This window comes from Podospora pseudocomata, assembly GCF_035222375.1.
Source record: "Podospora pseudocomata strain CBS 415.72m chromosome 1 map unlocalized CBS415.72m_1, whole genome shotgun sequence".
NCBI lineage: Eukaryota > Fungi > Ascomycota > Sordariomycetes > Sordariales > Podosporaceae > Podospora > Podospora pseudocomata.
In genome coordinates this window covers 4002485-4029512 of record NW_026946363.1, presented here as the reverse complement: position 1 = coordinate 4029512, position 27028 = coordinate 4002485, and the positions used below count along the sequence as shown (strand labels likewise).

The 27028-nt window shown below is 51.8% G+C and overlaps 9 protein-coding genes across 9 annotated transcripts; 3 read left to right on the top strand and 6 right to left on the bottom strand.

Annotated features, from left to right (window-relative positions):
- Positions 1–137: 137 nt before the first annotated feature.
- On the bottom strand, positions 138–4791 carry QC762_0013460 (uncharacterized protein; the record flags this gene model as incomplete). The annotated part of the gene is made up of 3 exons (XM_062882967.1): positions 138–3058; positions 3121–3940; positions 3990–4791. The coding sequence occupies 3 exons, from the start codon at positions 4789–4791 to the stop codon at positions 676–678; spliced, it is 4005 nt and encodes a 1334-aa protein (XP_062748873.1). The 3' UTR covers positions 138–675.
- Positions 4792–5977: 1186 nt separating this feature from the next.
- Positions 5978–6848, bottom strand: QC762_114430 (uncharacterized protein; the record flags this gene model as incomplete). The annotated part of the gene is made up of 3 exons (XM_062885861.1): positions 6471–6848; positions 6123–6407; positions 5978–6064 (listed from the first exon to the last, which is right to left on the bottom strand). Exons 1-3 carry the CDS (start codon positions 6480–6482, stop codon positions 5978–5980), a joined length of 384 nt encoding a protein of 127 aa, XP_062748872.1. The 5' UTR covers positions 6483–6848.
- QC762_114420 (uncharacterized protein) lies at positions 6758–7697 on the top strand (the record flags this gene model as incomplete). Its single annotated transcript, XM_062885860.1, has 3 exons — positions 6758–7370; positions 7435–7538; positions 7599–7697. The coding sequence occupies exons 1-3, from the start codon at positions 7238–7240 to the stop codon at positions 7695–7697; spliced, it is 336 nt and encodes a 111-aa protein (XP_062748871.1). The 5' UTR covers positions 6758–7237.
- A 353-nt stretch (positions 7698–8050) lies between these two features.
- QC762_114410 (uncharacterized protein) lies at positions 8051–9622 on the top strand (the record flags this gene model as incomplete). Its single annotated transcript, XM_062885859.1, has 2 exons — positions 8051–8361; positions 8419–9622. The coding sequence occupies 2 exons, from the start codon at positions 8051–8053 to the stop codon at positions 9620–9622; spliced, it is 1515 nt and encodes a 504-aa protein (XP_062748870.1).
- Positions 9623–10430: 808 nt separating this feature from the next.
- On the top strand, positions 10431–15288 carry QC762_114400 (uncharacterized protein; the record flags this gene model as incomplete). The annotated part of the gene is made up of 8 exons (XM_062885858.1): positions 10431–11016; positions 11075–11171; positions 11226–11315; positions 11372–11660; positions 11797–11925; positions 11978–12046; positions 12096–12702; positions 12770–15288. The coding sequence occupies 8 exons, from the start codon at positions 10431–10433 to the stop codon at positions 14149–14151; spliced, it is 3249 nt and encodes a 1082-aa protein (XP_062748869.1). The 3' UTR covers positions 14152–15288.
- A 1478-nt stretch (positions 15289–16766) lies between these two features.
- Positions 16767–17510, bottom strand: QC762_114390 (uncharacterized protein; the record flags this gene model as incomplete). The annotated part of the gene is made up of 1 exon (XM_062885857.1): positions 16767–17510. The coding sequence occupies one exon, from the start codon at positions 17508–17510 to the stop codon at positions 16767–16769; it is 744 nt and encodes a 247-aa protein (XP_062748868.1).
- Positions 17511–20649: 3139 nt separating this feature from the next.
- COX16 (Cytochrome oxidase assembly) lies at positions 20650–22739 on the bottom strand. The gene is made up of 2 exons (XM_062885856.1): positions 22282–22739; positions 20650–22209 (listed from the first exon to the last, which is right to left on the bottom strand). The coding sequence occupies exons 1-2, from the start codon at positions 22543–22545 to the stop codon at positions 22129–22131; spliced, it is 345 nt and encodes a 114-aa protein (XP_062748867.1). The 5' UTR covers positions 22546–22739; the 3' UTR covers positions 20650–22128.
- Positions 22740–24694: 1955 nt separating this feature from the next.
- Positions 24695–25699, bottom strand: ATP7 (ATP synthase d subunit; the record flags this gene model as incomplete). Its single annotated transcript, XM_062885855.1, has 3 exons — positions 24695–24988; positions 25056–25538; positions 25691–25699. The coding sequence occupies 3 exons, from the start codon at positions 25697–25699 to the stop codon at positions 24959–24961; spliced, it is 522 nt and encodes a 173-aa protein (XP_062748866.1). The 3' UTR covers positions 24695–24958.
- A 521-nt stretch (positions 25700–26220) lies between these two features.
- Positions 26221–27018, bottom strand: EGD2 (GAL4 enhancer protein; the record flags this gene model as incomplete). The annotated part of the gene is made up of 3 exons (XM_062885854.1): positions 26221–26524; positions 26594–26652; positions 26782–27018. 3 exons carry the CDS (start codon positions 27016–27018, stop codon positions 26221–26223), a joined length of 600 nt encoding a protein of 199 aa, XP_062748865.1.
- Between the last annotated feature and the right edge of the window lie 10 nt (positions 27019–27028).

Genomic DNA, 27028 nt, shown 5'->3' with positions numbered 1-27028 from the left:
ACCCATCCATCTACTCAAGTCCACGCAAAACATGCAAAGCAGCGACAGTACACGAAGTAAAGAACAAAGTCAAACCGTAAATAATACATTGTAAACCACGCGAGAATTCAGGCTGACGTTGTGCCCTCCACCCCTGCCAGTGTAAAATCCCATGATACCTTATCTATTCCCCATCCACCAAATCCCATCCGCAAAGTAAGAACCTCTGGGGTATCTCCATCTCTTTTTTTTTTGGGCTGTCTCTTCCCTTGTTCTTTTACGCCTTGATGTCCTGCGAAAAAAGAAAATCCCATACCATACCCAGCACCAAGCTCCAATTACCAGACCCAGCACCAACCCCCAAAACCAAACCAAAAACGCCAGCCATGCTATCCTGCTGCCCCCAAGTCCGATTAGCCAGCGATGAGGCGGTAGCCAAATTTCTCCTCCCAGAGTTAAAAAGAAAAACCTAGCGCCGCGTCGGGCTTTCTTTTGTGTGAGAAAAAAAAGGCAAAATTGCTAATGGCTAGAAGACCGAAAAGAAAAAGAAAAACCGAGGGTGAGACGAAAAGAAAAAGCGACGAAAGGAAAGTTTGACTGTAAACTGTTTTCTTTTGTCGGATGTTTACACCACCATTGCAATATGTCTGATATATTGTCGAGTCCATGACATCCCCCCCACATATCACGAGTCTATCAAGCATCAGCCCCAGAAGAAGAAGGCCCCCCCTTATTAGCAGAAACAGCAGCAGCAGAGCGCTTCCTCTCTGCTTTGCTCTTCGCGTGCGCCTGTCTCTTCTTTTGGTTCCTGACGTTGGCGTCGCCGGCGGGGGTGGCGGGGCGGGAGTTGGGCTTTGAACCAACTGGGGTCGGCAACTGCTGCTGCTGCTCTTGTGGCTGAGAAGAAGAAGGTCCGGCTTCAGTGTCGGCTCTGGTCTTGTTCTTCTTTTTGTGCTTGTTCTTGCTGCTGGACTTTGGCTTGGAGGCCTCTGGTTTGGAGTCGGTGGGCTCTGAGGTCTCCAAGTTGGATACGGAGGTCTCGGGCTGGAGGGGTGCTGTGCTCTTGCCCTTATCCAGCTTTGGGGTTTCCACAGGTACCTCCAGGACGGGAGCAGCTGCTGTGAGCTTCGGAATTGAGTGGGCAGGCAATGTGCGCCAGGATGGTTGGCTGGTCTTGGTTGGAGTCTCTGGGGGCGAGACAAACAGCTCGTCCTTGGCTGCTTCGGGAGGACTGTTCTCTCTGGAAGAGAACGTGCTCTTTGCGGTGTAGAAACTTTGGGCAAGGGATGAGTCTGAGATCCCGCGGTTTGGACTATTGAGCAACCCGTTGATAGTCGGATGGGGAGCCATCTCCTCGTTTGGGGTTGTCTCGGCCGGTGTCATCACAATCTTGGGCGGAGACGTTGATAGATCGGGGTAGTTGGGGAATAAGTCGCACGCCCGTGGGAGGACCGGGCAGTCAGGGATGCTGCTTAGGGAGTCGAACCGCTGAAATCGAGCCTGTTTCGAGTTGATGCCCTTGAGGACAGGGCCCGTGGAGGGTCCCACTTGAGGTGATCCAGTTCTCAGAGGTGGAGGTAACATCTGGTCGGCTAGGTGGTTGACACGGATAGCTGGGCCCCTGGGGTTCCATGACAGCTTGAGGGATCCACCTGCATCTGCGCGGTATCCTTTGGGCTCTGGGACCTTAAGCGCAGCATTTTCCGTGACTGATTCGGGTCGCTCAGTCGAAGCCCAAGCTTGAGCCTTGGAGCTCTCAGCCTGGCTCGAGGAAAAGTCGACAGGTGTCGATGGTCGCGAACTTGGGCGGGCACTGGGCTTCCTCTTATTTTTACCCTTCTTGGATCCTGAAAGTTGCCGCTGCTCGGCCGGAGTTGCACTTCGACTATCCACAACCAACCACTCTGCGGGAAGGGCCTGGTGTTGATTCCGCCTATTTGGGCGGATCCTCACTGTGCCGGACATATCCTGACTGAAGCGCACATCATGGATGGAGAACTGCGCATGCCGTACCACCGTGCCTCCCTGGTCCGAGCTCTCCCCTTCTTGGACAGGCTTTTCCAGTGTGCCAGCAACGCGCCCATCTTCCTGTGTTGAAACAGTATCAATAGGGGTGGATGGCTCATCCGGAGAAGTGCCAGCTTTCACGGGCCTCCTCTTGTTGGTGTGCTCCGCTGCAGCAGCCTTGTCAACTACAACCCAAACTTGTGATATAGCATGGGTGGTGTGCGCGCTGCTCGATGAGCTTGAGTGTGACAATGGTTGTGACCCGACCATGTCTTGCTCAGGAGACTGTCTAGTTCGTGCCTGAGGGCTCCGCATCTGGGGATCCACCGGACATTGTGCATTTCCGTGAGGACCTCCCTGATTGTAGAACACAGGTGGTGCTTGATACAGCGGTTGTGGTATTGGGCCGACGAAGTTAGCAGGGCCAAAAAACGGCGGCAGCTGCGGGGGCGGAGGAGGTGGAAGAGGGTGGGCATGTTGCCAATGAGGTGGTCCATGGTGCCACTGCGGTGGACCGTGTTGTTGAAAGCTTTGGTTGAAGTGATGAGCTGGGGGGAGGTTGCCGTGATTCTGAGGCTTCTCAGGGATTTCGGCCATCTGGTGGTGAAAAGGAACACAGGGCTGCCGGTGGGCAGGACCGTGATAGTCCAGGTTATACTCGGTAGCTCCAACGGTATGCGGCTGCATGCGAGGAGGCGATGGTTTCAGGCCAGCTTGAGGCTGGGAGATAGGAGGAAATCCCGGAGGAGGTCCACGCATGTATTCTGGGGAAATACTTGGTTGTCCCACCTTCTTTCTCCCAGAAGGAGAGCCGAGTGACGATGTGCCACCATGCTGCTGTTGCGCGGTGCCTCTGTTCAAGAAGCCCTGATCGGGGGGAGACCGTCGCCTGGACGGAGGAGTTACGCGTGGAGTCTCACGTGTAGCCTTTGGGGGAGTTCTGGTATATGGCCTCGGAGCCCAGTATTTTGAGTACCAGGGATGCTCGAGACGCATACTTGAGCTCAGGGGGGAGAGAGGCAACCCATCTGCAGAGGCCACAGCCGCAACAGCGCTGCTCTCAAGGGAATATCTACGAGAGTGTCAGTATCTGATAGTACAGTAGGTTCCAGAGCCAGATGAACGTTAACATACCGGATGAGAGCGTAACAACTACCTGTTTTGGCAGTAGTTTTGATGTCGCACTGCTGAATCACGCCATAACGGGAAAAGTATTCCTGAAAGCGAGAAACCTTCTCGCATTGGGTCATTCCTGGTAAGTGATCAATCTGTTTGACCAGAGCAGTGCGTGACAGTGTGCTGCAGCGGCCGCAAGGGCAAGCTACAAAATGACCCGCCGACATTTTCCCTGAATAAATACCAGGAGACTTATCCCGGTTGTAACACTTCGTATAGGTCGAATCTGAGATTGGCCTTGTTGAGATAGGATTGGGAAAGTTTTTCCTGCCCTTGTTCCTGGAAGAGTAGGCCCTCTGAGGTATATTGGGGTCTGCAGTCGCTGATTGCTGTTCTTGTCTGTCGACAGTTTCCTCTAGGGAACGCTCAGGAATACGTGATGGGCCCGAGGCCTCGGTGCCAACTGTGATGGCATCCCCGTCCCCAGCTGGCTTGGTAGCATTGTCGGGCTTTGCTTCCTCTGACGTAGCGTGGTTCTCAACAACAATGCTGTGAGGCGCCGGCATGGTGCCATTGACAACAATCGGGTGGCCCTTTGGCAAAGAGTGGTAGGCTGGTACAAAGGGAGGAGCGGGCACAGAGGGGGAAGCTGGCGCAGGCTTGAAGCTCAGAACAGGCTTAGAGAACGCTACGGGCTGAGAGTAAGCACCAGTCGTCTTGTTGTGAACAGGCATGTAATCCTCCTGCTTGATGCTGGGCTGAGTCGTAGACAGTACTGTTGGGAGGGGATGCTGCAAAGTGTCACTGGGTGCAGCAAGTGGCTTGTCGTAAGGTGTGACTGGACAACACATTAGCATGGACAATCCAGTAAAATAAGAATAACGTACCAAATCGTTTTCGGGGCTCTGTAAGAGAATCCTCCTTCGCGTACTTCCCGCCAAGGTGATGCCATTGATCGGGAGGAAAGAATGCGGCGGGGTTCTCATATCGCTCACGCCAGTGTTCATGCCAGTAAGTGAGCTCATCACTCAGAAAGGCTGCCTGGGTTTGGTTTAAGCCTTTGATCCCGCCTTCTTTCCAGTCCGTCGGTGAGAATAGTTGCAGAATGTCGTATGAACCATCCCACTCGATGAGCATGAGCCGGTTCTCGGCGTATGAGATCCAACCTTCAACAAAATCGCCAATCATGGAGAGCTCGTAGGGTTGCAGGGGAAAACGATGACCCAGGTTCTGCATCGCCCGCATCTGTTGGCGGTAGCACTCCATTTTCTCGTTCTGGTATCCGAGTTCATCAATGACACACCAGAGGTTCCAAGCACCTTGAAGCCAAAGGTCATGAGGGTCATAGTACCTGTACAGATCCTCCCAAGAGGTTGGACGAATGACGCTGTCTGCCAGAGCAGGATGCTGAGCCCGGATCGTGCGTGCCTCTTTCTCAATTTTGGCTTGATTCCAAGACTCGATATCGCGCTTGGGGATAGACAGAGGGTCGCTGTAGATACGCGGGGCCTTCCCTGTTTTGTTGACCGAGATAACACAGGGGGAGTTGCGAGGCATCTTGAAATAGTAACTCATGAGAGGAGTGGGAAGCGGGGTGCCATTAGAGGCCATGGCAACGACAGAGGGGGTCTGCCTATCGTTGCTCGAGATCTGAAAGCTAACCAATCTGCCCTTTGGGAGAGTAGCCATGTTTCAAGACTGAAAGTTTCGCGGACCCGAGATAGATCCTAGTTCCCTGAATCAAGCCTGATTTGAGAGCGATAAATGTCACGGTCGGCGACTTGATTCCGATGAAGGGGAAGAGAGTATCGTAGCTCTGCTGTTCGGTATTTCGGTGTACTTGGAAGCAACTGAAGTCGCGACGGCTATTTCTTGTTTGTGATGTGGCTCAGCGAAAATGGCGACCAAAATTGGTTTTCTGGAGTCGAAGCTCGGCCTTGTAGAATGTGAAGCAAAAGTCCGAGAAACTTCAAGATGAATGAAATCTTCCCTGGCCGCTGGCGAGAAGAGGAAATAGTCGAAGAGTGGTTCCTCGTGGTCGTGTAGAACTTGTAATGGCCAAGCAGGTAGCCTGGAGAAGTCGGCAAAGACTGCCAAAACTTCACGAAGGTCGACTTTTTGGGCAAATCTCGCAAGCAAAATCGAGAATTGGCAAAAGCCAAAAGGCGGGAAACAATAAACCCACCCGTGAAAGTATAGAATGTGGTGCGGAAGGTGATGAGAGAAGAAAAGGCTGCGGGATAGACAATGAAAAAAGGTTATCTGTGAGAAGGTTATGTGGAAAAAGGTTGTGTGGAAGAAGGTTGTGTGGAAAGGATTGTACGGACAAAAGGTTGCGTAGAAGAAGAAGTCGCCGTAGGGGAAGTGTTGGTTGTTGAGTGAAAAGGTCGTGGCGAGCAAAAAGAGTCATGCGTGTACCCTACTTTTGTTGAGAAAGTGAATTGTCTCTCAGGTGATGCAGGCAATATCAAATCCTGTCGTAGAAATCTCGACTCTTGCTGGTGAGCTCGACTTGAATGAGGGACTCTGCCAGAAGCAACCCAGGAGCGTTGCCCCGCCTACCTCTTCACCCAAGCACCCTTATTCACTTCTTCCGCACTCCATTGTCGACCTTTGGCGGTACCTTTACAATAGACATTTAACTTTTCCCCCTCAATACACTGTGCTGAGGCCATACTCTCTCTACCTGTCACATGAAAAATCAACTTTGCATATGAACAACAACACGAGGTCTTAAAGAGAACACAGTACTAATTCATCACGTACATGCCCAACAGCACCAGTATCCTTCGCTAACATACAGAGAGGGGAGAAGATGATTCTTTGATATCAAAACAAAAAGAGAGATAGAAAGGGGCTTGGCAAAGATGCCACTCTATTTCTTGGGGAGAGCGTTGAGCATCTTCAGGATCTCAGACTCGTTTTCTCCTACGTGAGCCTTGCCATTGGCCCAGTCGACAACCTTCATCGAGCAACAAGTTAGCATCCCCCCATTGATATAAAGTACAAGGGAGACATACCAAAGGTTTTTGGAAGCTGTCAGCGCTCTGCTTGAACTTCTGAAGCGCCTCATTCTCACTGGTGGCGCCCTTGATAACCGAGGAAATGCCGGGTTGGCCGACATAGTCGAGAATGGTCTTGACTTGATCGAGAGTAGGAGGCTGCTCAGTGACCTCGAGATCAAACTCAGGCCTCAGATCCTTTTCAGCTGCCTCGACCTGGGCTTGCTTGAGCAAAGCAGCCACTCGTTTCGAGCCTGGCGAGCTAGCCTTGTGGAAAAGGGTGATGATATCTTTGGTCTTGCGCTGTAAGTGAGGATGAGTCAATAATTGATCATGTTTAAGGATGGGTTTAGGGGATGTACTGACGAAGAAACCCATTTTGTCTTCACTTGATGTTTTGAGGCTCAAAATGGTGTGTCTGGGCTTATGTTGGTCTGGTTGCTTTGTTTGCACTGTGGTTGGATGTCGTTGTTGACTGCAAGGAAGTCCGCAGCAGGCAAACACCGTGAGCGTCTTGGGAGCTTGGGCCACTTACCTCAAGCGGGGAGCTCTAACCAATCGGAGATCACGATGCTGCAGCTTCCATCCTTGTTCCGCTCCAATTCTTTGCCAAGCCGCTAGCATCTCCGTTGTCTCGGCCCTAAAACCATCGGCTCCGATCTGGGATATCCTCCTTGTACACAGCACAAAAGCGCTCTCTCCGAGCTGATAATAGCAACAAGCTGGGCACATTGTCTATCGCCTGCCTTTCTGTGGCATTTTCATGATCGGGATAACTCACTGTATGCCTATCATGTATAGTAGGGAAGTGTGTTGTGCTATGCCCCACTGTTTCCTCTTCTTTTGTGGGTTTCTATGACGTATGCGCTCACCACGCCAACCTCCCCAGCAGATCCAGTGAGCTCATGCCCGTAGATGGGTCCCAAGAAAGCCATTGCTGCGCTTGTGTGAGGCCATGACGTTAAAGAGTAACTGACGATCTACAAAGGCCTGTTGTGTGATCATGTATATATTCAAGGGACGGGAGAGCTCTGTGGGCTGACACAACTTCACCTCATGTTCAACCCAACCTCACCCAAACAACCGTCCTTCTTACTACTTATTCTGACACCAAAGCAATCAAATATTTCATCATGTCAGGAAACTCCAACGTCGGGAACAGCCAGGTTTATGAGGCCGGCGACCAGAGAAACGCCAAGTCCTCTGAGCTTGGGTCAGACCGATTCCACGAAGGCGTCAAGCACTCTCACAACAACAATGATCCCAGTACGAATCCTCCAGCATCGTCGTTTCCTAAATCCTAAAGTACTAACAACTCTACCTTAACCAGAGGATAACCGGTCTCTTGTCAACCGTGCTGCCGCTGAGCGACAGGATGAGGGCTCAGAAGACTCTGTAGAGACAGCCCAACTCAAGAAGGACCCCACACTCCCTGTATGTTCCCGTCATCATGCTCGATTATTTTATCAGATGGGCTAACATCATGTTTGATAGGCCAAGATGCACGGTAACGAGCCATCTCGAGGCGCCAAGATCGATGCCGAGCTGCAAGCAGAGGACGAGGCCACGCTCAGGAAGAAGAACCAGAAGTGAGTGACGGTGAGATGGTGTAATGAATTTACAAAAATTGTAATATAATGATGCGTGGAATTACCGCATTGGTCTTGACCACCTCCGTCTCTCATCTCACCGCTCCAGTTTTGTGTGCGCTGTAAAATTTCTTTGTATGTGTTGTGTGCTGCTGAGTGGGTGTGTTTGCGGCCAGGCTGGCCATCAAGGTGCACAAGGCCACTCTGTTGCTTGTCACAGGTGCAACTCCAACGGCTGCACTGACAGCCCCAAGGGAACCCCTTTTTTATTGGTTCATTTAAAGACATCCCAACATCTATCTATAAGTGATCACCTCCGCCTTTCCCTTCCTTCACCTTGCAATTCCGTGGTCATTTATGTCTACTCCCGCTCCCCTCACTGTCCTATACACCTACAAAGCAAAGATGTGTGTGCCCCACTCTGTCATCATGACAATTCCGTCAACCACATTCCACATACACACCTCCCTCCTCTTCGACCCCAAAAAGAAGGCATTCGTGAAGAATGTCTCAATAGAAGTCAACCCTGGGATGGGCGAGATTGTGAGCGTTACCGAACGCCCCGGGGAGAGCTTCTCCGCCAAAGATGGGGATATCGACCTCACTGGCAAGGTGGTGCTTCCTGGATTAGTAGACTCCCACACCCACATCTTTCTTCACTCCTACGAGTATGGCCCCTGTTCTTCCAAATGAATTACTGATTTGATGGCTAACAACAATCACAGAGAACGCAATGGCACCCAACAAATGCGCGACCAGTCAGCTGTCGAGCGCATCGTCCGCGCAACAAATCACGCCCGCGCTGCTCTTCTGGCAGGCTACACCACCTACCGAGATCTCGGGACCGAAGCCCTAGGGAACGCCGACGCTAATCTGCGGGACTGCGTCAACCGCGGCTTGACCCCCGGCCCAAGGCTCCTGGTTGCCACGGACGCCCTTGCCAGCTCTGGTTCCTATGAACTCAGAGTAGAAAACAAGCTGGGCGGGAATGGACTCGGACTCTCTGTCCCACGAGCATCTGACGTTGCAGATGGTGTTGACGGGGTCAGAGCTGCCGTCCGAAGGAGGGTCGGGGAAGGTGCCGACTTGATCAAGTTTTACAGTGATTACCGACGCAAAACGATGCGGTTCCCTCCAGATGTGCCTGGACCCGGTGGAAGGGTCTTGTTCCCCCCAAAGAGGAGGAACCCGGCAGTTCCGTTGTACTCCAAGGAAGAAATGGAAGCTATCGTCAAGGAAGCACAACTAGCCGAGATTCCTGTTGCTGCTCACGCTGGCGAAACCAAGGCCGCGCTGTGGGCAGCAGACGCAGGTGTCACAACTATTGAACACATCTTTGAGGATACCGCCGAGTTGGAGCAGCCACTCTTCCAGAAAATGGTAGAGAAAAAGACAATATGGATCCCTACTTTGGCTACTGCCGAGGCGCTGCCTGCCGATATGTTTCGGGAGTGCAAGCTTAGGGTCAAAAGGGCGTACGACCATGGAGTGCGCTTGGCTGCTGGTGGGGACACCGGGACGTTCAGTCACGGCCTCAATGCACGGGAAGTCGAGATCATGATACAGTGCGGCGTTTCTGTCGAGGACTCACTGGAAGCGGCGACTATTTCCGGTTGGGAAGCTTGTGGTGGAGATCTTTCTGGGTTCAGGTTTGGGTGGTTTGAGAAGGGTAATCGAGCGGACATTATTGCTTTGGAGACCGACCCCCGAAAGGACGAGAAGGCTTTGCGGAATGTCAGTTTTGTCATGAAAGATGGCCGGGTCTGGAAAAGGGACGGTGTGGCTGCCGACATGATCTCTGTACCGCAGTGGCCCGAGGATGACGGCAACACTAGCGAGGAGTGGTCAGATCTGGAAGCTGGCAGCCCACCCAAGATGTCCATGTCAGTCCCACTGCCTGTGTGTCGAGGACAGAAGCGGGCATCTTGAAGGGCTTCCCGTCTGTCAACATGACATTCAACCACAGTGATACTGCGCGTGTCTCTCTTGATATGGCCCAACTACCAGCCAAGCAGTTCGAGTTAGACAGGATAGAATAGATGTCACTAGAACTCGTGTTGTGCAACATGTTGCAACTTCCTCATCTCACAAGATGATGTCACTCACAAACCTCTGTTGGTTCTGCCGCAGTATTTTGCGGCCTTCAGCTTCGGCCTGTGTTTCCGCTGGCCGTTTGTCTTCGGCGAATATGGTGCGGGCTTCCCATTCATTCCCGCATCGTCTGAACTCGGAATTGAGATGAGGAACCTCGAGAGGGGTAAGTATGGATTCGATCCTGTCAATTGTTTGGTTTTAGGTTTTGCGGGGAGGGCTGTTCAAGTAGGGAGGTGGAAAGTGCACCAACAATGTCACTTCCTACCTTGTCTGATGAAGCAAGTGAGCGGGACCCATGTCTCCGCCTTTAATGGTATGAGGATACGGCGGTCCTCTCTCCAGGCGAAACATCAGTATTCTACTAGGTAGGCAAGGCGGTCAAGCTCCGGCCATGGAACCCAAAACATGGCCGCAGCCTGGAAACTGGGGGGACGGCCGGGACAGGTTGCCGGTATAAAGAGGAAGGAGACGTCCAGCAACGTTGATTCCAGAGAAGGTAGGCGTCCAGCATCTGGCACCCGGCCTTCGTTGGAAGTCTCCAAACCCTTTCCGCTCATCCAGATCCTCTACCTTTGACCTTCAAGGACCATCTCTTCTCACCAATTTACGGTCCCAGACAGAATTCAGTCTGCACCAAGGCACAATGGCGAGACTCCCCAGCATCCTCGCCATGATTTTGGCTCTCTCCCTCATGGCGCCAGCTCTGGCGACTATACACTATGTCATGCCAAACTACACTTGGCAGCTCAACCATACGATCAGTTCCGGGCCGGTAGGGGGACTTCCTCTTCCGCAGCTCCCAGTCAACAGTTCAACCTCTACACCGGTCTCCAACCCAATCACGAACTCGACCTCAAACTTCTACACGTCCTCCCCATTCTCGTATTACAACTACAAACAGGAACGTATCAAAGTCCGCCCCGAAGGCTGGCAAGGCCCTGCTGTGACTTATGACAACAACTCACTCAGCGTTTATGGCGAGCGGATCATGCTGTACAGCGGAGAATTCCACTATTTCCGATTGCCACGGTCCCCCGAGCTGTGGTGCGATGTGCTGGCCAAGATCAAAGCCATGGGCTTCAATGCCGTCAGTATTTATGTCCCCTGGATGATGTTGGAGCCACTGAGGGGAGAGTGGGACGAGGTTGGTTGGTTTGATTTGGACTTGTTTATAGGATTCGCTCAGACGAATGGCTTATATGTCATTGCCCGGCCAGGGCCTTACATCAGTAAGTTTTATTTCCCCGTTCCCTGGAGTCAAGCAAGACACAGCTGACACAGTGGCAGATGGCGAAGTCACTGGAGGCGGCTTGCCGGGTTGGCTGCAGAGAACCACGCCCACTCTACGAACTGCCGACCTCGAGTTTCTACAGGCTGCTGAAAAGTAGGTTGAGTCACCAAAGGCTATCCGCAGCACTGAGGCTAACTCCACAACCAGCTATGTCGTCAGGGTTGCCAATCTCATGGCCAAATGGCAGGTCGACAACGGAGGACCGGTCATTCTCTATCAGGTAGAGAATGAATACACGTTCGTTGGTGCCAGTCCAGAATGCGTTTCTGATAGTCAGTTGACAATATCTCCAGCATGTCCACCGACAGCTACAAAGGATTTCCTGACAACGGATATATGCAATGGCTCATCGAGAAGGCAAAGAACGCGAGCATCACTATTCCCATCATCAACAACGACGCTTGGCCCGCCGGAAACAGTCGCCCCGGCATCGGTGTGGGCGAAGTTGATATCTACGGTCATGATCTTTATCCCTTTGGTCTCGACTGTTCGGCGAAGGATTGGCCAGAGAATGCTACCTACACAGATCTTTGGTCGAAGCATATCGGCATGAGTCCAGGAACCCCCTACACAATCCCTGAGGTGAGTCTCATGCGATCTACTCCGCCATCTTGCATTGCTCCAGAGACGCTGACTAGTTGTAGTTCCAAGTAAGAATCAAATGACTACCGAGACCTTCTTACTCTGATTTTGCGAAACTGACACACTCAACACGTAGGGCGGCGCTTATGACACCTGGGGGTCTGTGGGATATGATGAGTGCGTGAAGCTGTTCGACGACGTGCAGGCTCGCGTGCTCTTCAAGAACAGCTATGCGGTCGGTGTGAAGGTTTTCAACGTCTACATGGTGAGTGTCTTTGCAGGGACTTATTTAGGAGCCAAACATTGACCACGTCCAGATCTTTGGCGGAACAAACTGGGGTAACTTGGGAGATCCCTATGTCTACACCAGTTATGACTATGGAGCGGTCTGTCAATTTTTGTGATTTGATCATCACGAGCTGACACCTTCTTCAGGCAATTGCTGAAGACCGCACCATTGGCCGACCCAAATACTCTGAGCTCAAGCTTCAAGCCAACTTTTTCAAAGTCTCTCCAGGGTACTTGGCAGCAATGCCATTCGAAAACATGACCGAAGGCATAGTTGGGTTTCAGATGAATTCCACGGACGACAAGCTTGTTGCAACTCAGCTCACCGGCGACTTCGGCACATTCTACGTTATCCGTCACCGTGACTATCGTCAGACTGACGACGTTGCCTTCACTCTCAAGCTACCCACAGCCTCCGGGAGGTGGCATCTGCCGGCAAGATCAGCCAACTTTGTGTTGTCTGGTCGCGACTCCAAGCTACTCGTCACGGACTACCCTTTCGGCGGGTTCTTTATGACTTACTGCTCGGCAGAAATTCTCACCTGGAACAGCTACAACAAGACAACCATTGTGATCTACGGAAATATTGGCGAGTATCATGAGCTTCGCTTCACCCACCCCTGGGCAGACCCCATCCTTGAAAGCAGCGGTGTCAATCTTTTCGCTGACATAAATACGACTGCTGCTCAGTGGACAATCGGTCCAGATAGACAATGGGCAGTGATCAACAATTATGTGTATATGCACTTCGAAAGTTAGTATTGCACAGCGAAGAAGTACTTGCGACGATGGGTTCTTAATTAACACTTTGTGTGTTACAGATCGAAAATCTGCCTACAAATACTGGACGGTGGATTTGATCCCAGCGTACTCCGAGGGCGCATCATCGATCATTGTTTACGGCGGTTATCTGATCCGTTCAGCAGCCGAGACTTGGCTTGAGGGCGGGATCACCACGGGCCTGATCCTGATGGGTGATTTCAACGAGACAACCACACTCGAGATCATGAACGTTCCACTCCTCGCTCGAACGCTCACTGTGAATTCCGACCCAGTGAATTACACACTTAATGAGCATGGTAACTGGGTAGTCACAATTGACTACAAGTCTGCCAACAATACTGGGACGCCGGATCTCGTCACTGGAATAGAGTGGAATTACCGTGACTGTCTGCCTGAGATCCAGTCGGATTACGACGATTCTGGCTGGCTTCGATCAGTCCTCATGACCAACAACACCGACACTGCCCCTGCATACACACCCACCTCTCTTTACGGCTCCGACTATGGATTTCACACTGGAGTGCTCGTCTTCAGAGGCCACTTCCAGGCGGCAAGGGTGAAGGCGGCCTTGAACTTGTACACCCAGGGCGGCCCGGGATTTGCAGTTTCTGTCTGGCTCAACGACCAATTCCTTTACAGTTTTGACGGCAATCTCGGCACCGAGGGCAACGATACGCTGTACTATCTTCCTGACTTGGAGGTGAACTACGACAACCTGGTCAACTACAACCTCACTGTCCTTGTCGACAACATGGGCTTGGAGGAGAACCTGATAGTAGGGGCAAACCGCATGAAGTCGCCGCGTGGTATCATGAACTACGGTATATTTGACGAAACTGTGCACAATATCGCCATGCCCATTGACTGGAAGCTGACGGGCAACTGGAAGGGGGAGTATTATGCAGACAAGGTGAGGGGCCCTCTGAACGAAGGGGGTCTGTTTGCTGAGAGAATGGGCTACCACCTTCCGGGAGCTCCGCTGTCTGGGGATACCTCGAATAATCCATTCAAGGACGGACTCGACAAGCCAGGTGTTGGGTTTTGGTCTGCGAAGTTGACGATCAACTGGGACAGAATATACGATACGCCACTGAGCTTTGTGTTTCAGGAGACGGACGAGAGCAAGAGGGCGGCGAATGGCTGCCGGGCATGGCTTTATGTCAATGGCTATCAGTTTGGGAGATATATTCCCAAATTTGGACCTCAGAACGAGTTCCATGTGCCGGATGGGATTATTTACACGAATGGGACGGAGAATCATATTGCCATTGCGATGTGGGCGCCGAATGAAGGAGGGGCGAAGTTGCCGTGGCTGAGCTTGAAGAGTGGGCATCCGGTTAGGTCGACGAGGATCTGGCCGGGGGATATGAATTCGTTTGTGGCGGAGAGTTATTATGACGGGAGAGAGGGGTCGTATTGAGGTGCTGTGATGGGATGACTTCTTTGGAAGGCAGGCTGGCTGGTGCTGGCTACTGCGGGAGATCGGATGGTGGTTCAGGTACCGACGCTACTCCCTACTCGGTGTGTGTGGTACCTGCAGGAGAGTCGGAGGGAGAAAAGGAGGGTATGCTCCGTAGGAGAGATTTTCTTGGTGTGACAGCTTTGCTTGATGTTTTTTGACAGGAACAGGTTTAGCTTCTATGAGAGCAAGTTACAAGATGTAGATGTGATTAGATATCAATTGATCATTTGACACACACACACACTCTACGACGGCGATGAGACGGTGCTGGTGTTAGTTTTTGAGAATTTTGCCGCGTGAGCCGTGAGGTTGCAGTTTTCTCAGCTGTGTGCATTCCAGCCCAAGGCATGCAAGTCATCTTTTCTTTTCAGCAGTGCGGTGAAAATTGTTCACTCTGCAGGTACGATGGATGGGTAAGGTAGGGATTGTTGATGATGTTTTCCTGTGTGGTATGCCCGATAAGGATAAGGATGCGGGGGCGGGATGCAGGTACACTGGCTAGGTCGGATGGGTGTAAGCCAAGGGGCAGAGGGGAGAAAAATGGCTGTTCTGGATGGAACGGGATGGAAAAGTTGGGCATTGGAAGTTTAAGAGAGAAGTGTTGTGTAAGAAGGTGTGTGCCGGGTTGCATTTTGGAGTATTGGCATGGAGTTTTTTTTAGGTGGGAGAGTGTGTTTTCGCCTCTTGATTTGATGAAGGCCGGAGTATCTTGACCGCTAGTTTTTGATGGTATAAGCGAGACTATCCGAGAGAGCCGGCAGTGGGTAGGATGATGGGCGAGGGAAGTTTTGTGAGTGGAAGAGTGGGATATGTGACGCTGTAATTTGAGGTATGGAAGATGTTGTAATAAGTTGGGGATGGGAACTGGTTTTGAGTGGAGGGTGAGGTTTCATTGAAGAGACGGTGCTGCCATGATGAGAAGTGTTTTCTGGAGGAGTGCCGGCCGGCCGGTTGTCACTGTGATGCTGTTGGGCAGGGTGAGGTGATGAGTTCATCAGTTGCGGTATAAGCAAGGGTATGAATAGTGCAGGACGGATTTCGTGCAGATGAGCGGGATTGAATGTGTCATCATCATGGACACCCATGATTGTCACCCTGCCCTGCCAAGACCCAATGGACTTGCACGGAGTTGTGTGAATTTGTGGTGGTGGTGGGTGCCAAGGGACGGGAAAACACCATAAAAAAATCAAGGAAGGTTTATGTTATCACCACAGGTTTTTTTCCATCACGGGAACGTTTTTGCCCAGGCTATTAGGCGGGAGGGTAGGTAGTGTAATTTCCGCCTTTTTGGTTTTTGTTTTTGGATGACTCAACCTTGGACAAGAAAAAACTGGCCATGGGCGACATGACATCCATGGCAGATAGGTAGGGTGGCTTTTGTGTGACGACCACTTGGTGGTCACGGAGGGCCACGTATATCGAGTCGTCTTGTTTAATCAAGGGATACTGGAAATGGTTCCAGTCGCCTTGTGAGAGCCTCTTGGCTTGCGATGACCGGAGGCGGGGGAGTGCGCGCGGAGACGGAGATACATACTCAGATTCTCGGCTCGTATGTTCGGCTCGGTGAGGCTCGGCTTTCACAATGAGAGGAAAGAGAGATGGCTCCTGGAAGAGGAAGTCACAAAGAAGGCATGCGTGGCTTCGGTAGTGCTTGCAGCATGTCCACGGCAGGGGTTATTGTCATCAGGCAAGGCAGGTACACCAGGTAAGGTACACGAATCAAAAGGAAGCAAGGGATGGCTCATGCACACCTCAGCCATTTTCTGGCCTCATGACTTCTTTTTGTCACCCACACCTATTGTGACTGCGGCAATCTCTGACCTTTCGTTTTCTTGTTGTATAGGCACACTTTGTGTTTGCCAACGCTATTCCCGTGTTTTGCCGATGTGGCTCGGTGATGCCATTTTGGGCCTGTTCTCGACTTACACACAGACTTGTCCGGTGATGGAGTCGAATGTTTTCTTACCCGAGTGTACAGCTACTTGAAACAAAACAATTCTGCTGCAAGGGGGGGAAAAACATCAGTTGAAGATGAAGCATAGTGTGATCTTCTAATGCACTGGCCAAAACAAAAGCTTATTCTGTAACGGCCGATTTCACAACGAGATCAGATGAAGATGAAGCACAAGGTGAAAAAAGTGTTTATTTTTTGTCTGTCTGACCATTGCCTGACCATCCACTGCCGCCCTTGCTTGCATGTATAGGCTCGGGATTTCCTAAATGGGCACCTAAAGCCCGTAACCCGTTGTAGTAGCGGTAACCCACTCCCCCATATCCAAAGAAAAATGTAACAAAAAAAGTGGTATCTCGAGTGATGTATGAAACTCCATCCAAATGCACAAATGACATGACCAATCTTTCAATGAAGGGCCCAGTCGATGTCCTGACCAACTGATGGTGACCCATTCCTTGACCTAGAAAGCCTCAAAAAAAAATACCCAACGCCGGCTAAGATGCAGAAAAGACCCACTTTGGGTCATGTACATGTGGAAAAAGGAAATTAAAAGTGTACAGAGGGAAGACAAAAGAGAAAATAGTATAGTCGATGATGGTACAGTGAGCTGAAAGATTGTTTAGATCTCCCAAGTCTCCTCCTCAGGAGCCAGAGCAGGTGTGTCGCTCACAAAGACGATTCCTCGTCTTTTCCAGCCGCCCCTCTTGATAAAATTGTCGGCCTCGGACAGGGCGGCCGGTTGTCCGGGGGGGTGTTGAAGGTGGGGGCGACGGCGGGGGGCCGGGAGGGGCGTAACGATGAAGTTATCGCCCCACTCCTCGGCATCCCGAGTGCCGTCCAGTGATGAGGCATCCGAAGCAGTGCTTGGCGTTGGTGAGGGTGGTCTTCTGGCCGAGGTCTGATGGCTTCTACTATTGTCGAACCCAAAGTCAAATCCCCCATAGATGACAGTTGCTGTTGAGGCTTGGTAGTTGTGCCGGGATGTGTGGTTGTTGTGTTGTTGGGCTCGGAGATTGTGCATAGATCGAGCTTGCCTTAGCTCGTGGGGTTGATATCGTCTGCTGGATGTCTCCTCGGGAAGATGTGGAACCGGGGCGCAGGCAAGAGGTGGGTGAAGACGGAGCGGGTCCCAGTCGACTGAAAGTTCTGATTTTCCTCCGCTCGTTGAAGGTCGTGATACTGAAGATGATGAGGACTCCATGGAGGATCTGGCCAGCGAGCTGGCACTGTTCGGCTGGCTGTGGTGGTGACGGAAGTGCATGGTTGAATGTGAGGCAGCTTCGCTTCTAAGACGGTTGTGACTCCGGAAACTGCGGAGGGCTCGATGACTGGTGTGGTGGTGGTGAGGAAGGCCACAGAACATAACCGGCCGTCTGGTGAGTGGTGGGTGGTGAGGTAGATATAGTTGATAGTCTGTAAGAGGTGGCTAGCCGTGGTTGGCTCTTGGACTGGACCCGGACATTCGAGGGTATCTGTGTAGTGGTTGGTGAGGCTTGCTGAAGACCGGGAGCTCTCGATAGGTACAGCTAGGTGGGAGGAGCGGGGATATATACGCATGGAGGGCTTTTCTCCCCCATGCTCATGGCAGGCTGCCGATCGGGCATGACGAGAAATGTGGTACCTGCAGCTGATGCAAGACCCAGCCCGGAGAGTACGTACAGAGAGCAGCGTGATATTGGGCGGTGGATGCGGTGGCTGACTAGGCCTGTTCCGTGGCCCGGACACGGCGCTCGAGCGCTGCACACCACCATGCATCGAAAAGTGGGGCTACAATCCGCCCAAGCGAGCCATGAGAGCTGCACTCTTTCAGCACTGGCCAGATCCAAGCCACTCCGCTCTGCGCAAGCTTCAGCTGTCAGAATAACGTGAATACCGGCCGAGGAGAAGATGAGGGCTCATGAAGCCCTCCACCGTCTCACTACCTATTGATTTCTTTGACCCGGAATCACAGAGAGCAACCCGCGGTTTCCAGTACCTCCCTCCACATGCTGCCATTCACCCTGATGCGCTTCCTAAAATTTACAACCTCAAAATCGGTACAAGGGTACGTCATCACTGATCAGGGCAGACATCATCTCCCCCGCCAAAGCTGGGCATCGCTGGGCAACTTGCGACATGGGTGGTATCGACACATCGGGCACGGCCCCATCGATTGCCCAGAGCTCCCCAGAAATCGCCAATTTTCTGCGACGACCATTTGCCTCTTTCACGTTAGCAGGAACAGATGTCTTGGGCCGTGGACCATGGCCGGCAACCTCCCTCGGCCTTCAAATGATAGTAATCGACCGGAAAGGTCTCGCAAATTGGCCCGGGAGGGAGAATTGGTGATGGCAATGGCGAAATACTGAGCGCAGCCAAGCAGATCACAGGGCGCAAGATTTCAAGATTTTCAGTCACATTGGGAATCCCATCGAAGCCACGAACGTGCGAACATGTTTGCTTCCTCCACTCGGCCTCCACCTTTGAAGAAAAATAGATCGATCCGAGGGCCTCTTGAGGCATCGCTTCCCACGCTTTCTTTCGATCTGTATACTCCGATCCTCCCGCAATTTCAACACGCCATCATTATTCCATCACGACAAGACTCGCAAGACCGGTCGTTGGCCAAAAGGGGCAACTGGCCCTGACTGAACCGAGCAAGAACTCGTGGCAACCAGAAAGAAAATCTCATACCTTGCTTTGGAATGCTTCTGCTCACGGGACTCAAGGAACGCCCCCTCCTTCGGCAGTGTCCTCCAACCCCATGATTGGAGAGCCTTGCCTCGCTGGCCTTTTTAGACAGCCAGATTGGGATAAACCTCCCAGTCATCAGCAGCCAGCAGCCATCAACGCGGGGATAAAACATCCAAAGCGGCGCCAGGCCCTGTGGCTTGAAATCCTGCTGTTCCAGCAGTGTGGTTGATCCGCAGATCGCTAGCGAGTTATCTGTGCGAACCACAGCCGCTCACCTGCATCTTGGCACCAAGTCCCCTCCTTGCTTCTCTTGATCATCAGTCACTTTATCCATCATGATGTCCCATCAGCAGTCATCCCTTGCAGGTGGGAATCGAGACATTGGGGAGATAACACCGGGGGCCAGCACTCTATGAATATCATAGCGGGGTTCACCGCTCGGGAATCTAGACAAGACGACGCGGGACGAGCGGCATGCCGAATAGTAAGAAAGGTTCCGTCTATTCTTGAATAAGAGAGACATGTTCCCCACCATCATATCATCAGCCTTGAGCTCCACACCGAGTTGTCAGCAAGCCACTTTTCAGCAGCGGCAAGCCTCGAGGCCTGAGCTGCAAGCCATCGTTCCGTTTGAAGCATCCAACATCAAAATATTGACGGTATCGCCCTGTCGTATGTAGACCATGGCCGGCCCGTGAAGGTCGGTCCAGACTGTCAACATGGACAAACCAACTTGGAATTGTGGCGGCGGCACTTCGCGACATCCAGTCGTCCCGGGAATCGAGGACTCATCCCGTCATCAGCCCTTTCAACCCTCCCCTCACTATGATCGGCAGTTTCGGGCTCGTTGTTATCTCGCCCAATGAGCTCGATGATTGACAGACTGGATGATGGTTGGGTGGCACGAAATACGTCAAAAAACGTTTCAAAACCTTTTCGGGATCTTTGTTTCCCATCTTCACAACGCACATCCCTTTGCGGATATCATCAAGTAATTGCGAAGTTACTTCAGGTTATTCGGCGACCATCCCATCTTTTTTCATGACCCTTTGCGTCAGACACATAATCCCGCCAGACCGGGCGCAGAGATCAATGCAACAATCAAGGGTCAACGCCCATGACGATGAGGCTCTCCAGCCTACCTATCTTCAACCAAGCAACCTGCCAAAAGCCTCCTCGCCTTACACAGCAGGTCGCACCAGGTTTCTCTCTAACCGCCTCTTGGGCTTTCAGTGACAAATATTTACGAATTCCCAACCAGGAGGCTGGGCTCACGCCAGTGCAACAAGCTGAATACCTACCCACCACAGGCACTACCTTAGCCTACCCGCTCTGCGCGAGTCTGTGAGTCCCGCCCACAGGGCATCAAGCGCGGGGGGAAGTAGATATGTCGATGCATATGCACACACACAGACAGCCGGGCCTTCATCCCCTCTCTTGAAAAGACCAGACGAATTCCAGCCCTGTCAACGCGGGGACACCGTGTGTAGATAACACTAATGCTTTCCCGCATAATTTGAAATACTCATGAGATGCAGGCGCAAAGTGTAAACACCCACACAGAGTCCCCTACTATTCAACCTGCCCTTTTTGGATTGACGACCCGCCTCCTTTAAATTATGACTAACAAAACACAAAACACCACATGGCAACACCTTGGTGGCTTTTGTCGGCGACGGCCGTATCGTATTGCCTCAAATCACCTTCGGATTCCCTTGCCGCATGTGTGTGTGTGTGTGTGTGTGTGTGTGTGTGTAAACCCCGGAGAGAGCTAACGCATTGACGCATCGAGATCACATTATATCATAGACAACACACACAAACCATCTTCTGAAACAAAATGCGGGCGCATGATCCGCAGATCAACGCTTGTGCCCGAGGCGTAGGGAAAATCCTCCCCGCGTTTTTGACATAAACAAATCTTTTATGGTTTGTTGGCTTCAAACTCCTATGTACAAGAGGGGTCACTGGGGTCAATGACATATGCACCCTGCAAACATCAAACACTAGACATTACAGCTACTGCCTTGTTGGAACGGGCGCCCAAAAGTTAGATCCTCTTGTTGGATGAAAAAAAAAGATGATATTTTTGGCCGTTGTTTTGTGTATTGTTGGTGGTGGTGGTGGTGGAGGTGGTGGTACTCAGCAGCAAGGCTGGCGGCAACGTATGCATGCATCTCTGTGTTGTCAAAAAATCCCATCACTTATTCCTTCTGCAGCCTCGCATCCCCGTCAGCCCCGAGCTCTCATAATCCTCAGCAACCTAAGCACCGTCATCATCCCATCGCTGAGAACAACTAGGGCCCATCCTCCTCCTCCTCCCAAGGTCTGGATCCAATCGGATCCATTACAGCCATCATCACCAGCAATCCGGAAACCCGACACTTGGTAAAAGTGATCAAATTCCCGGTTCCAACAACCACTATTGTTGATTTTGTCACCGGCAACCTCGGATGAGCAGACCCGATCCTAGGCAATACCCAAAGCTAAGGTGAGACCAGACAAAAACACCGGCTGTAACCAACCTGTCTTTGTCTGTTTTGACTCTGATAACTATATCAGTTGTCAAGTACCCTACCCAGCCCCGGAGTATTTCCCCGATATCTTCAACCACTCCCTGTCAATGTGGCTTGTGTGCGACAACAACCGGCTCATATAAAAAATTTCCCCGTCTTTCAGAGACAAAAAAAAAATTGAATATGTGATCTCTCCGACGGACTGGTTTGACTCTCGGCCGCGGGAAAGCGCGGGAGGCTCCCAGAGTCAAAATGTGGAGATAACGTCCGGGTTTGAAGCCAAGGATGGCGGAGACAAAACCCCCATCATCAAAAAGTCCCCGAGACCATCACCGTGTGCCCGGAAGTCGATCCCGCTCGGCCGTACTGCTTTGTGATCTTAACTGATATTGTGATCGAAAACTGACATCCCCCATCTCTCCCATCAAACAGCTGGAAAGGCAAGGGGGGGCGAGTAACAGCTGTCGGAGATTTTCGGCGTAATAGTGACAAGACAACAGCCGCCCTCTTTTCAATGTTGCACGAGTAAGTCCCAAACCATCGGATCAATCATCGTCGTACAAAAACAAGGCGCGCGTGTCTCTTTTTTTGTACGCGCGTGACTGGGGGTTGCTATGGTCAGCCGACAATGACAATAACAAACCCCCAACCCAACTTGCGGCCTGGAGGGATTCGTAAAGTTGGAAGGCTGGGCAAGTCGGCGGTGAGATTATGCTGCTCGCGGCCGAGTTTCTCCATCACCCCTTCGTAAACACCCCCCATCATCTCACCTGACACAGAGCGCGCACCTCTTCACAAAATACCATCACTCTCCCCCTTGAATCTCTTGACGCGCTTCTGCTCCCAATCGTCGAGATCCTTCGCTGCCAATCTCTGCACAACAACCAACACATGTCAGCCCCACAAACAATATGTCTCTTTGCAGCGTGACAAAAGAAAACTCACGTAGTACTCCTCCTTCATGTCCACCTTCCTCCTCTGCTGCCCGATACCCAGCTCTTCATCCCGCGTCATGGTCCTGACCTTGCGGTCGTGGCGCTCGTACCGGATCGCGGTGGCGGGCGTGAGGACGAAGGAGCCGCCGATAATGACTGTTAAAAAGGGGAGGCCGAAGAGGAGGAAGGGGCGCTTGGCCATCATGGCGCGGTAGCGGGCGCCGAAGGTGTTGGATTCGGCGGAGCCGCGGAACTTTTTGGAGCCGAAGGACATTTTGAGTGGTTCTTTTGCCGGGAATGATTCGGGCAGTAATTCCGTAGGGGTTGTGAAATTGACAGTTCCAGAGGTCTGGGCTGGTGACTCGAGGTATTCGGAGGTGCAAACCGTATCGGTAGGTCGTTGAAGAAATTGAAGCTCGGAAGCTGCTCCGTCATTGTTGTATGATGGGATGAAGCTTTGGTGGGGTGGATGATTAAGCAGGCTATGGCATGATATATGGAGGGTTAGGGTTCCCCTGAGTTGATGGTGGACGATGTAAACAAAGGGCCCATGCTGCCTAGCAACACCGAAAAAAGTGATACAATCCCTCGGATAGTGTTTGGAACCGTACTGATATGCTTCTGTTTAGATTTCTAACATGTTATTACAAGTTAACATATTGCTACAAAACCAGAAAGTCGAAACTACAGTCGCTAGGCTTGAGGCTCAACATGCCTGAATCAGAGTGGAGGACATTGAAGCACAGCAAATCCAAGAAACTAATCCGTCCGTCATTTAACAATACAAGAGTTGTCCTGTATTGTTTGGTCAATCATCCGGCCAGTCTTCTTTTTCTGGCATCATAGTTCGACTATTGGTTGATACAAGATATTCATTCGGCTGTCTAGATACAACTGCCTACTCCTCCAAAAGAGGTAGGCCGAATATTGAGATATATGAACTGATCCATTGAATAAAAAAGGGTAACCGATTGGGGAATTTGGCCTGATGTTTACTATGGCTCAGAGTGATGAATTAACCTCATCCGTTTCCGCAGAGGGGATGGCATCAGAAACTTGAAGCAGCATACTTGGAACCGAGCTGTTTCCACGGACTTTGCGCACTAATAGTAAGTATTCTGATAATAGTGAGAGGGCAAAAAGGTATTACAATTTGTCACGAACCGACAATCAAATGCAGCTAGCGCCACTGCCCTTCTATGGAAGGTTGTCTTATGCCAACTGAGAGCGGCATCTTTCGACATGCCTCCTCGTACTGTTTCAGGCTCCATACACTGCAACTTTGAGACCTTGCTATAACCACCTCACCCAGGCACGAGGAATCGCAACTGCAATCCTTCAACCAACTCTTTTTCCATAGAGCTCTGTATAACCCTTCACCACTGACCAAATAATGACAGCCATTCATGGGCAGGGAAACACATCAGGTAGTCCTAGCTAGCCTACACTAACCGTAGCCTAGAGCCTGCCTCTTCTTCGATTGATAACTACAGATCACTAACACTGTAAGATCCCACAGGAAAGACAATGACCCAAACCTACACCACGACACGGCCACTTCCATATTCATAACCATGTGTTCCATCATCCGGCATTTCCACCCCCTTCGTCCAACACCTGATAATAATCTCCACGCCTGTCTCGGATATTACATCCCCTACTACCACGTTGACAATCAGTAGTGATACAAACCCCTTGATGACATAGACAGCCACGCATGGGCCGAAGAATAAAACATACTCCCAACTCTAGATAGACCGTGCCAGACTCGTATGATCCTACCTCCATATCAGCTTCTCGAACCTATATCCATCATAAGCTGGTAACTAAACCTACCACAAACCAGCACCGCAACAAAAACATGCCAGTCCCATTTCAAACCCTACACACCAGGTAACTAGAACCATTGGCAGCAGCAGTTAGATTGTTGAATCCATAGCATGATGGGCAGCAAGCACATCGACACGAAATCTGCAAAGTACCTAATTGGTCCACCAAGACTGACAGAACACCGGCAAATACAACCTGGCCCCTTTGCTTATGCCCTTCCCCCCCCCCCTAAACACACCCATCCACCTAGACCCAAGATCTAAAGGCACGCTTCTTGAGCCGCAGTGTGTGTTAGTATACATAGACCTCCCTCGCCAAACAAGCGCTCTAGATGACGAAGGCTCATCTTGTGAGAGCCTCCACTTGGATTTACTAGTGACTATGGACGCAAGCAACAAAGGCGTTTCTCCTAGGCCAGTATGCAAGGCAGAACGAGCCATAGGGATGGTGCAGGCATGGATGGTGAGATGCCCCGCACATGAGCGGCCATGATCCATACATTCTACCCAAAAGCCCTCAAGCTAAAGAAGTTGGTTGGCATGGCGTACATGAGAGAGAACCATCACTAAACACAAACAATGTCTGGATGTATCCTGGGGTATTATCGCAATGGAAAGCAACCTCACCACGTCCACCAACGCTAAAGAACAGCAAGAGTAACTGGCCCAAAACCGCATGGATTTTAAATAGGTAAAATTCTCTCCTCCGCAATGATGTTGACCACAGCGGTGGCAGCCCCTCTCCCCCAAGCAGCGCGTCTTAGGCTATCTACAATGCTAGAGTACACATGGAAAAAGGAACAGTGGATGATCGTCGTAGTGATGATGGCAGCAGCAGCACTAAGCTCATGATACCGCTTAAAGGACGGAAAGATCGCCGAATTTCTCCTACAAACCCCAGCGTGGTTAGCATCCTCCTCCTACATACCCCCAATCCTCCCAACTCAAAACATACCTTGTACCCAGGCACAGACCAGCGGCCCTTGCTGACCAACTTGGCAGTCTTCTCATCAATGCTCGGCTCAGCAGCAGCAACCTCATCAACAGTAAGCTGCTCAAACGGCCTGGCGCTCTCAATGTTGGCCAGCGTTTTCTCCAGGTCCTTCAGTTCCAAGTCGACCTTCTGCTTGGTCGCCTCGGCATTCTTGACGGCCTCGGCCTCGAACACATCGATCGCCTTGAGTTGGCGGGAGACGTCATAGGTGGCGGGCTTGAAGGCCGTGAAACGCTTCTCGATCTCGTCGACGACGGCCTGGTTCTTGAGGACGGAGCGGTAGTGGGCAAAGTCGACGGTGGTGGGGAGCTCGGAAAGCTGCTGGACCTTGCGGCGGACGTCGTCGTTGCGCTTCTTGAAGGCCTGGAGGCCGGCGACCGTCTGGCCGCGCAGGCCGAGCGAGGTGGTGATCTTGGCCCAGTCGACCTTGAGAGCTGCGCTGCGCTAGAAGAGGCGAAGAGAGAAACACAAAATTAGCTCAGCTCTGGTGCTTCGGAGGTGCTAGGTTCCCTGGTGCTTTTGCCTCCGGGAGCTCCTCCCAGCAGAGGACAATGATACAACACGGCAACGGGTTCAATTGACAGAGGGAAACCTACTGCGGCCATTTTTGCGGTGGTTCTGAGATGGTCTGGAGGGGTGGAATTGCGTCGCTGTCGTTGCGTTGAGTCTGCCGAATCCAAGCAACGTTTGCCGGGCGCGGAATCTCCAATCACGTGATTGCTCCACGGAATCAACGGGCAGGGCTTGTTGGCTAGCTCCGGGATCTCGCGAGCTGGCCAAGCTTGGATGACGGGATGGAATCTTGAATGAGAACTCACTGAATGTGAGAAAACAATGCATTGACTGAGTTGGTTACATTATATTAGAGTTTTTGAGAGATGAAGCAGGTACAACAACTCAGATTCGATTACTTTCGCATTCCCAATGCGTGGGCAGACACATGTTACTGTGTAGAGCTTTTTCAAGAATTGATGGCGGGGCACATATGACATCTCTAAACCAAGTCATAAAAAGGAGGTACATTTTGGCCAACGAGAAGGCTTATGCCAGAACAGACAGCCTCAACCCCTTAGGGACGGCTGATCTTTATATTTGTTTTGCTAAAAGGACGACGCAACTCTCAACCCTAGACACTCAATGCCATGATCGAGTTGACTATGTCGTTGTCGTTCTCTTTCAGCGCCTTGATGGCCTTCTTTCTGGAGACGTTGGCCTGGGTCATGACAAGCTCGATGTCCTTGTCCTCAATGCCCTCAGCGTCGACCTCCTCGCCGTCATCCTCCTCCTCCTCCTTGGCGGCGTGGGAGTGGCCCTCGTGGGAGTGGTCGTGGCCGGCGTGGTCGTGCTCAGCGGACTGGCTGGCGAGCTGCTGGGCAGCGGCGGCCTGAGCGCTGGCGTTGAGGTCTTCAATCTTGGCCTCACCGAACACACTGTGAAGCGGGGTCAGCATTCCAAGCATCGCAAACCCAACGACAAGCTGCATCGACTCCTCTACTCACATGTAGGTGTTGCTGTTGGGGGACTTGTAAACCTCGGGGTTGTTGATCACGAAGAGAATCTATACCTCCCACACCCTAGTCAGCCCACGTTCGTTTTCCCATATAACCCCGCACTTCAATTCCACGCCCAACTCAAACTGCATTCCCAATCCAGAGGACCGCCCTTCCCTTCCCAACGTAAAACTCACGTTCTTGGGGCGGCGGAGAGTCACACGGGTGATACCGGGCACGCGGGTGAGGTGCAGCTTCTCGATGGCCTTGCGAGCCTTCTTCTCGTTGCGCGAGTGGACCATGGTGGTCGAGCCGGCGGGGAGGCTGGCGTCGCCGGCCTCAACATCGGAGTCGTCGCTGGAGTCATCGAGCTCCTCGACTTGGGTCTTCTTGGTCTCCTCCTCGGGGAGTTCCTCGACACGGGGGTTGGCCATCTTGACTGCT